The sequence below is a fragment of the Pseudopodoces humilis genome, chromosome 15 (genome assembly GCF_049639895.1).
Source record: "Pseudopodoces humilis isolate 2021_Gansu_Grassland_sample_001 chromosome 15, ASM4963989v1, whole genome shotgun sequence".
NCBI lineage: Eukaryota > Metazoa > Chordata > Aves > Passeriformes > Paridae > Pseudopodoces > Pseudopodoces humilis.
Genome location: NC_142214.1, coordinates 16,329,077 through 16,338,320, shown reverse-complemented (window position 1 = coordinate 16,338,320; position 9,244 = coordinate 16,329,077). Strand labels below are relative to the sequence as shown.

The window sequence follows — 9,244 nt, the reverse complement described above, 5'->3', positions numbered from 1 at the left end:
GGATAGATGTCGATTTATGTAGGCGGCGGGCGGGCCCTGTGCAGTTATGCGCGGGCGGGGAAGGCTGCGGTAGCGGGAAGGGTGGGCCGGGCCGGGCGGGGCGGCGGCGGCGGCGGCACCACCATGTCGGAGGCGGCGGTGGCGGACACCCGGCGCCTCAACGCGAAGCCGCAGGACCTCACGGACGCGTACGGGCCCCCCAGCAACTTCCTCGAGATCGACATCTTCAACCCACAGACCGTGGGCATGGGCCGCGCTAGATACACCAGCTACGAGCTCCGCATGCGGGTGCGGCCCTCATCGGGCCTGCGGGGCTGGGCTACCCAGTGTGCGGGTGTGCGGCCCGGGGAGGGGCGGCAGCGCTCGGGATGCGGTGGCCGAGGGACGGCGGCCGGGTAGGGCCGGGGTGGTGCCGCTGTGAGGAGTGGGGGGCGGAGGAGGCGAAGCCCCGGGCAGCGCCGGGGTGGGGCGAGCAGCGCGCCTGCGGGGCTCAAGGTCAGAGCTGATGAGTTTGCCGGGGCTGCTTAGCATCCAGCGGGGGCCGGTGCGCGCAGGGACAGGGAGGTGCTGCCTCAGCAGGCTCCTGCGCCCGTCCCCTCTGTAGAGCCCCGCTGGGTGGTTGCTGAGCAGGGCATGGCTGCACGTAGCTGCTTATCTCCAGCGAGGGAGAAGAGTTGGGTGGCAGTATCTTGGGACCTGCTCACACTGCAGGCTGGCTGCTTTACCAAGAGCCCATGACTCAGGAGTGTGCATAAGAGGCTGAGGGTTCTCTTCATCGGCCTTTAAACGAGCTGAACTGGGGACCCCTTCACAGCTCTGCGTCTGATAGATGGGGAAAGTAAAACCGAGTTTCCCCTAAAACAAGCTCCCTTTAGCATGTGTTGTGGTACTGGTTTGGCTTTTGCTTATAGCCTAATTTAACTGCTCAGTCTGCACTATCTTTCAGAAGAATTGGTGTTTGCTTTTTGCTGCTCCGGTGCTTGGCTCCCATCAGCCTGCAGGTGGCAATGGGAACCTCTTAGTCCCACTGAAACCAGCGGAGATGCTCTGAAAGCAGCTGGGTTTATTTTACAGATCTCATAAGAACACAGTTAATTGTGCTGTAGTAATATCTGAGTGTTGCCCATCACTTAGGTTTTCCTACCTAAGTTCCTGGAATGATTCAGTCTGTGTTCATGGGGTAAAGTTAATGCAGCTGTCATTTGCTGTACTCCAGTGTCAGAGGAGAAAGATGAGGAATTGCTGCACATTTCTCCAGTTCATAAGATGGGCGTGAAAAGCCTGTAAGGGTAGGTGCTATGTTTTGGAAGAAGACTGTAGATGAGGTCTGGCCTTGAACAGTTGCTGGGGCAAGATTGTCTCGATTAGTTCTTCCATGAAGATGCCAGTGTCAGGTCAGATGTTCTTTTGCTCTGCAGGCTGCTGCAAAGCTCTCTTGTAGATCAAAATGGAGTAAACTTGAGGGGAAAAAAAACATTCTCCTGACAATCACATTGTCAGCACAGGTTCCAGTGTGTGTCCCTGGGAAGGAGACGTGTTCCAGAAATAGTCACTCAAGGGAGAGGGAATGGCTGGCACTGAGTGGACTGGCTTGCTTGGATCTGAAGGATTTTGGTGTTTGTGCTGTCCTGAATATGGAATTTGAGTGTTCCCATCATGTGTCCTTCTCAGGAGGTTTGATTTTCTCATTGCACCTTCAGGTTTCAGTTACATGTTGAAATACTGTATGGCTTCCAAAGCAACCTGCAAATTAACTGCTTTGCTTCATTACAGACAAACCTCCCCATCTTCAAATTGAAGGAGTCATGTGTGAGGAGACGATACAGCGACTTTGAGTGGCTGAAGAATGAGCTGGAGCGAGACAGTAAGGTGAGGCCTGGCTCAGACCTCCCTATTCCTTAAGCCAGGATGTGGGAACAGCTGAGCAATAATCTTGAGATTCCCAAAAGTGAGACTATGGTGGTGGATGTTGCACCCCAGACATTTAAATCTAGGCGTTAAACTGAGGTTCCTTTATTCTAGTTTGGTGCAAGGAGAAATCCCAACCAGGTATTCTCAAAAGGTCACAAATTCACAAAAGTTTACTGGCAAAAATACAGAAAATTAAGGAATTTTGGCAAAGGAGTAAATACACTTATAAAACATTTATTATAACATAACTGAGAATTAATTTACTATTAACTTAGCATAAACTTATCCCATTTAGAAACCTGTAAAACCTTAAGTTGCTATGTTACCCAAAATGTTCCATGAAAAAAGGATTAGAAGAAGAAAAAGACAGAAAAGGTACAGAAAAACACACATAGCTACCAACCTCTAGGGTTCCAGCGTGGGTGAGATGGAAACTCCAGGAGAAGATAGGGCCCAGACAAGCAGGTCCCTCATGGGGGCTTTTAAACCCCAGGGCCTTCGTGGCCCCCTCCCAGGGTGGAGCTTCTGGTCACTCGGCCACTCAGGGTCTGGGATGCTGGCTCTGGGCAGGAGGGGTAGAGTGTTTCACTGTCTCGCCTTCACAAGACCTGATCTGCCCCTCCCACCAAACACACGGGCATTTGCCAAGCATCACAAAGTGTTTTGAGACATGAAACTTAAGCAGTCTCTGACAGTGAGCACCTTCTGTGTTCTATCCATGTGATGGCACTGGAGGTGGGCATCCAACAGCAAAGGATATCTACTTGCAAGTGGCTGTTCTGCTCATGGGGTGATTGTGTTCTTTCAGATTGTAGTGCCACCGCTGCCTGGAAAAGCTTTGAAACGACAGCTTCCCTTCCGAGGAGATGAAGGCATCTTTGAGGAGTCTTTCATCGAGGAGCGGAGACAGGGCCTAGAACAGTTTATTAACAAGTAAGCTTAATGTCCTGGCTTTGCTGTGTGCTGCCTCTTTAAGCTGTTGCTGGGCTGTGGGTTGACTGTGAGAGAGACTTGACCTGCTACTGGCAGGTGCCAGTGTTGGAGGGTGGTGCCTACAGCCACGTAATGAAACTGGAACTGGAGCAAGTCCTGCCCTGAGTGGGGGTTGTGCTTTGTGCTCTCTCCTGAGAACATAGTGAGTATTAGCAGAACAGCTGTGCTACAAGGACCCACCAACGTGGCTCAGGGCACGGCGTGGAAGGGAACAGCCTGTGCTCAAGCACCTCTTACTTGTCCTGTTGCAGAGCGATGCGTGACCTTGGGTTGAGCGCGGTGCAGGTGTGCTGAGCTGGCTGCCTGACTCCCTCCTCAGACATCAGAGGCGTGGGGGTCTTGGAGGCAGCTGTGCTAACCTCCACATCTGATTTTCTTCCAGAATTGCTGGACACCCACTGGCACAGAATGAGCGCTGCTTACATATGTTCCTGCAAGAGGAGACTATTGATAGGAATTACGTCCCAGGGAAAGTGCGCCAGTAGGAGCACCTGGCACTGTCTTCCTCCATTCCACCCTCCCTCCTGCAAAAATGACATTTATTTTTACACTAAATCTGTCTTCTCTGAACCAGCTTTTCCTCTCTTGAACCTCCCAGTTTGTTCAGTATTTTCCTCTTTTGTAACTGGCAGCAGTTTGTTCTACTGGGCTGTGGTCTAAAGATGTGAAGATTGATGCAAGTGGGCGCGTTGTCCCACATCTAGGGGCAGATGTGGATAGGTGTGGAGCAGGAAATTGCTAATGGCATTACGGTGTAGGAGCTGCCTCTCTCCCTGTACAGGAAGGTATGAGATGACCTTCACTCCCTTGTCTGTGCAGCCCCAAGCACCTCTGCAGGAGACTTTGAAGAATAGCAGTTGTCATGTTGGTCAGTGATTATATCAGGTATTAGAGTTTTAGTAAGGTTTATCCAAACCAGTGAGTAGGTGCCTGGGTGTGTCAGTCTGTCATCCACCCCATTCACCCTGCATGAAACCCCCATTCTTCACTGTCTGGAAGTGCTGAGACCAAACACCTACTCAAACCCCGCTATCAGCCTCCTGCATTACAGACCTGTTTGGTGTATTTGTGGCCCCTCCTTTCTAAGGTGCTGCTGGCAGCTCAAACTGTTTCCATCTTGTGTGCTCTCATGAAGCTCTGTGTGGGCCATTTGGCACGTGGAAGATGGGACAGTCTGGGCTGTAGCCACGTGTTCTGTGATGCATTGGCCCAGAGTTTAACAGCCTGTCATACTATGGGCTGCTGGGCTGGTGTTGCCTGCAGCACCCTGCTCAGCTGAGCCTAGTGACCTTATCTTGGGCCCCAGTGGCTGGGAGGAGCATAGGGTCTGGCTAAGGAGGAGCAAGAGAAAGCTGGTGGGAACAGCTGTAGGATGTATCCATGATGGCTGCTGCAGGAGGAGCCCAGCAGTGGGGCCCAGAGTGAGGCCACCTCTCCAGAAAAGGACAGCAGAAAATGGTCAGTCAGTCCTAGATTAGACATTTGCTTACAAAGCAGGGGAAGTAGCAGTGCTCTTTGTGTGTTCTCCCCTGTTCTGCAGTGAGCTAGGCAGTCACTTATGTGGAAGTGGAAACATATGACTGGTCAGAGAAGTGTTCACAGCTTGAGGGGACAATGAGGCTGTGACTTGCTGTAGCAGAAGTGTCTTTTGGAGGCTCCCCCAGCTGCCACAGCTGTGATTAGTGAGGTTGGGCCTCAGTTCAGGGGCTCCTCAGGTCAAGGCTGGCTGGTTTATAAGCGCTTGATCACTTTGTTGTGGCACAGTTGAGCCTTTCTTGGAACACAGGCCTACAGTGGATGCCCTCCTGTTTCCTGCTAGGCACGTTCCCCGAGGTCTTCCCAACGTCTCCTCTGTTTTCTGGTGAGGAACTGGCACTGCTGGGTGAGAGGTGGCTCTTGGGGAGAAGTCGCTGAAAGCGCGAGGGAGCTGCTCCGGGGACTGGCTCGGCCCGGAAAGGGCCGTGGGGCAGCGTGGAGCCTGGTGCCGGTGGAGGCGGCCGTGGCCTCGGGGGGGCTCGGCCCCGCCTCCTGCTGCCGCCGGTCACGCTCGGGACGGCTCCTTCCCCTGCCCTGCGCGGGGCTGCCATCCATCCAGCTGTCTGCACCCTGTCCAGTGTAACGTCCCGGTGCCGTTCGCATTAAACCACTGTGAAGCCAATTGTCTGCCTGGTCCTAGGGGCTACCGGGACGGGGGAACAGCCGGGAGAGAGCGGGCAGCGGCGAGGGGGCGGGAGAGCTGCCGGGACAGAGCGGGTACTGGCGGGGCGGGGGAACCGCGGGGAGAGGACGGACACGGGTGGGGCGAGACACGGCCGGAACAGAGCGGGCGCAGCGCGGAGGCGGGCTGGGCTCCCTGGCGGTGACGAGGTGCGATGTGGCCGCCGGAGCTGCGGGCTGGCTCCGGCTCGCCGGACCGTCCTGACCTGCTGCAGCACGTCCAGGCGCAGTGCACGCCGGCCACCCCGCTTTACCTCAGCTTCTTCGAGGAGGAGTGTCGCGCCATCGCCGCCAGCCTGCGCCTCGGCGCGGCCGCGGAGTCTTCGCCGGGCCTGGGGGAGCTCAGCGTGCTGCAGCCCGAGCCCGTCGGACCCGCTACTTCCACGCCGCTGCCCGTCCCGAGCCACGGGCGGGGCCGGGCCTCGAGCGAAGGTGATTGCGAGGCCGCTGCTGCCCCGGCCCCGGCCCCAAGGAAGCCCGGGTGCCTCCCGCAGCCCGCGGCCGGCAGTGGCCTCGGCGCCCGCTCACCTCGCCCGCCCCCCCAGTCCCGGCGGGCGCGGCGCGGTCCCGAACAGCCCTCCGGCGGCGGCCCCGGCACCCCTGCCCGTTCCCTGGGCCGAGGCCGCACCAGGCTCGCTCTCCCCCGCACACGGGCCTCGCTGGGGCTGCAGCTCCCCGCAGCCGGCACAGGGCGCGGTGCCTGGGAAACGCGGCTCCTCCGGCCCCCAGGTAAGCGGAGCCGCGGCGGGGAGCCCCGGCTCGGCCACCGCCCGCTCGGCGCCGCAGGTCTCTCTCTCTCCCCCAGCGACCAGGCCGAAGCTGACGTCGCCTGCCAGGTCCAGGCTTCAGTATGCCAGCGGGGCGTCGCAGCAGGCACAGCCTTCCAGCCTTCCCAAACCTGCCCCCCGGGACAGAGAGATGAAAAGTAATTCCGCTCCTGCCAGTTGCCTTACGCGAAGCACGGAAGCGCGTGAGTGTTAGGGTGCTGCATCTAGAAGGGAGAAGGGGAAGGGCTTGGGCTGCAGCCTGGCTGAGGACAGTTAATGGGGAGCGGGGAGTCTATGGGAGCGGCACAGGTAGGAGCCTAGGAAATATTCTCATACCCCGAGGGATGTGTTAAAACACTGTCTGGCTTCCGCCAGTATGGATTGGCAGCCTGTTGGCTTTGGAGCCTCTATCCCGTGGTGTTGTGGGGTCATGGGGTAGTGGTGCCTGTGCACCTGGGTCAGGCAGCCTGGCTGAGCCCCGGGCTGCCTGAAGAGGGTGCGATGGAGCTGCTTGGGAATGGCGGCCTCTCTGCTTACTGTCCACTACAGCTGCTGTCAAGGTTGGGAGTCGTAAACAGCCCTCCTCAAGGCTCTCTACAGCAATTCCTGTGGCTTCCCGCTCCTCACTGCGGCTTCCGGGAAAAGTGGTTTCGTCCAAGCGTTTTTGCCTTAATAAAGGTGAGTCTTGGCAGAAGCCTCAGAGGATGCAGAGTCATGGGAGAGGAGTGCTGCTGCCATGGGAAGAACATTCAGGTCTTGGCTGCAGGGTCAAAGCTGATCCTGGGGAAAGGACTGAAGGGAACTGCATGTGCTTGGGCTCTGAGGAGGGGAGGTGAAGTGCAGAGCAAGCAAGGCTAGGTGAAGTCCTTTCCCTCTTTTGCTGGAGAGGTATCCAGCAAAGAGCCTGAATAAATCTGGTGCTTGAGGCTCATTTATAGAAGAGGGAGTTGTCATGGTCAGGTCAGGGCACTCTCTTAGCAAGGGTTGATGCTCTTTATTTTCCTTTCCTGGGTCTCACTTCAGGATCAACTACACAGGAGCTGGTGTGCAATAGGACCCAAGAGCTGAAGGAAAATGGTGAGAGCAAAGAAAAGCAGGTTGCAGCAAGGATTGTCTTGGGTGCAGGTGAGCAATATGGAGTTGTAGATTCTTGCCTTGTGTTGGGAAACGTGGGAAGCTGCATGTTGGGCAACGCTGCTCCCCTGATGGGCTCTGGCTGACCAGGTGTGCTGAGGATGCTCCATCCTGTGCTGCAGGCAGGGGGTGCTGCCTTCACAGGAACTGCAGCTGGGCAGCCTGCGGTCCTGAGCCCTGCACAGAGGGAGGGGAAGTGAAGAGGCTCTCCTCACTCTACTGGGACAGCCCTGTTCCACCCTGCCCGGGCAGCTGCCTGCCCTCACTGGGAGAGTAGATTCCTAGCAGGAGCCCAGAGCTGCTGGGAGCAAGGCCACGCCAGGGGCACTTTCTCCCAGCAGCACCCATACAGGCCAAGCCAGCAGCAGCTGTTGGGCTGGAAGTGCTGGGAAACTTCTGACTCTCTTGGACAGGTTCTGTCCTTCCCTGATCTGGAGCAGCCCTGTGCCCAGGTTGAAGAGTGGCCAAGGATGGCAGGTTTCTAGTGCTGACACCTCTCTTCACAGGTAAACCTGACCAGACATGGTTGTGTGTGGAGTCCTCTTTGTCCAGAGAGTTGGCCCCTGGCCTGACTTCATGGCATGAAGATGCAGGCCCTGCTGAGCGGGTAAGAGCCAGCTGTATCCTGTCACCATGGAGCACTGTTCAGTCTCTGGCTTGGGCCAGCTATGCCAGAGGTGGGAGATGATGAGACCTGGACCTGCCAATTTCTGGCTGGCACTTGAGCTGTTTCAGCCTTTCCCTGGGGTTTGCACAAGACCATGGGCATTTTTTGCATGTCTTTACCACCTCTCCGTGCTCAGGGGACTGCAGGCTTCTGTCCAGTTAGATTTTCTAAGGGTCTTCTGAAACATGCAAGCTTCCTGTGGCTTGTGTTGTCACTTTTATGTGTCCTGACATGTAGGACATGGCCCTGGGATGGGGTGTGCATAGCCTGCAAGATGAATCTCCAAGTTAGGAAATCTCCTACCTGCAAAATAAGTTTGTGCATTTTCCAGCATATTTAGAGCTCTTCACTCTGTGGCTGCAGCTAGCCAAAGGCATTCTTGTTTCTCATGGGTGCTGGCAGATGCTCGATACAGCGGCTCCTTCTCCAGGCACCACTCCATCACAGGATGGATGTGCCCTGGCAGTGGTCCCCAGAGTGCTGGGTTGGGAGTGTTGGATGGGCTGCAATGCTCCTCCAGAGGGTGGGCTGTGCTGTGGCAGTGTTGTAATGGGGGTGACAATTCCCTGCATCACACTTGCACCCTTCTCTTGCCAGTCTGCAGGTGATCAGCTGTCCCAGGAACTGGAGCATGTGAAGACAGAGCTGGAGCGAGTGAAGGACGAACTTGGTATGTGGAGCTTGCTATTCTGAGGACTGCAGGACACCTGCAATCCAGGTGACATCCCCTGTGCTTGTACCTAGAGCCCAGGGCCTGCAGCTTCATGGGAGTGGGGCTGGCTTCATGTTTAAGGGGTAGAGCAGGATCTCAGCTGCTGCCCTAGAAAGTCTGGGCATGAGGTATTTAGGATGGGCTGAGCACACATCTTCTTGCCTCCTCTCTGCAGCTGACAAGACTGCCCAGTGTGAAGCCTATCAGCAGACAATCTTCTCCTTGCAGGCTCAGCTCAGAGCAGCAGGTATGTGCCCTCACTGTGGTGAGCCCTCACTTCTGTGCAGGCTGCAGGGATGCTCCAGTGATCCCTTGCTGGTATAACTGAGGGCTGCATGGTGGGAGGGGTACAACTCATGGCCTTTCCCAGGGGTCAGGTGCTGAGTGCCAGAAGTGTTACTGCTTTGATGTTGCTGTTGCTTCCCAGGAATCTGTGTAAAAGATGCAGCAGTGTTTGACAGAGGTGACCTGGGGAAAGACTGACAGCTGGGACATGGGGACAGACAACAGCTGTGTGAGCCTCTGGGGCAGTGATATATGTGGAGCTGTTGAATGAATTAATTTCCTAACTCCTTATATGTAAAATAAAGATGTCTTTTGCAGTAGTGCTTGCTGTCTGCTTGGGTAGAGGCAGTGCCCAGTGCTGCCCACTGATCCCCAAAGTACTGGGTGAGCAGGGCATGTCAGTGTTTGGCTACAGCTGGTTTTGCTCAGCCAGAGATTTGAGGTCTGTTACAAGGAGGAGCTAGGTGCTGGTGGATGGAGGTACAGTATAGCTCTGGGGAAGCATTTCTGGACAAAACTGATGCTCCCAGGTGGGATGCTTGGATGTGGTGGTTGTGG

At 56.0% G+C, this 9,244-nt stretch overlaps 2 protein-coding genes across 2 annotated transcripts; both read left to right on the top strand.

The window, feature by feature from the left end:
- The first annotated feature begins 79 nt into the window (after nucleotides 1–79).
- SNX12 (sorting nexin 12) lies at nucleotides 80–5,062 on the top strand. Its single transcript, XM_005527458.3, has 4 exons — nucleotides 80–288; nucleotides 1,774–1,869; nucleotides 2,720–2,844; nucleotides 3,287–5,062. Exons 1-4 carry the CDS (start codon nucleotides 124–126, stop codon nucleotides 3,387–3,389), a joined length of 489 nt encoding a protein of 162 aa, XP_005527515.1. The 5' UTR covers nucleotides 80–123; the 3' UTR covers nucleotides 3,390–5,062.
- A 127-nt stretch (nucleotides 5,063–5,189) lies between these two features.
- Nucleotides 5,190–9,006, top strand: LOC148183089 (uncharacterized). The gene is made up of 8 exons (XM_088062472.1): nucleotides 5,190–5,850; nucleotides 5,927–6,091; nucleotides 6,438–6,566; nucleotides 6,912–7,013; nucleotides 7,529–7,629; nucleotides 8,287–8,359; nucleotides 8,577–8,648; nucleotides 8,829–9,006. Exons 1-8 carry the CDS (start codon nucleotides 5,277–5,279, stop codon nucleotides 8,882–8,884), a joined length of 1,272 nt encoding a protein of 423 aa, XP_087918598.1. The 5' UTR covers nucleotides 5,190–5,276; the 3' UTR covers nucleotides 8,885–9,006.
- The last annotated feature ends 238 nt before the right edge of the window (nucleotides 9,007–9,244 follow it).

What these genes read in the sequence shown, in the direction of transcription:
- SNX12 (XM_005527458.3), top strand. Translation starts at nt 124, where the DNA reads ATGTCGGAGGCGGCGGTGGCGGACACCCGGCGCCTCAACGCGAAGCCG. An exon ending in GCTACGAGCTCCGCATGCGG is followed by an intron (nt 289 to 1,773) that starts GTGCGGCCCTCA and finishes GCTTCATTACAG; the next exon opens with ACAAACCTCCCCATCTTCAA. An exon ending in CTAGAACAGTTTATTAACAA is followed by an intron (nt 2,845 to 3,286) that starts GTAAGCTTAATG and finishes ATTTTCTTCCAG; the next exon opens with AATTGCTGGACACCCACTGG.
- LOC148183089 (XM_088062472.1), top strand. Translation starts at nt 5,277, where the DNA reads ATGTGGCCGCCGGAGCTGCGGGCTGGCTCCGGCTCGCCGGACCGTCCT. An exon ending in TACGCGAAGCACGGAAGCGC is followed by an intron (nt 6,092 to 6,437) that starts GTGAGTGTTAGG and finishes TGTCCACTACAG; the next exon opens with CTGCTGTCAAGGTTGGGAGT. An exon ending in AAGGATTGTCTTGGGTGCAG is followed by an intron (nt 7,014 to 7,528) that starts GTGAGCAATATG and finishes CTCTCTTCACAG; the next exon opens with GTAAACCTGACCAGACATGG.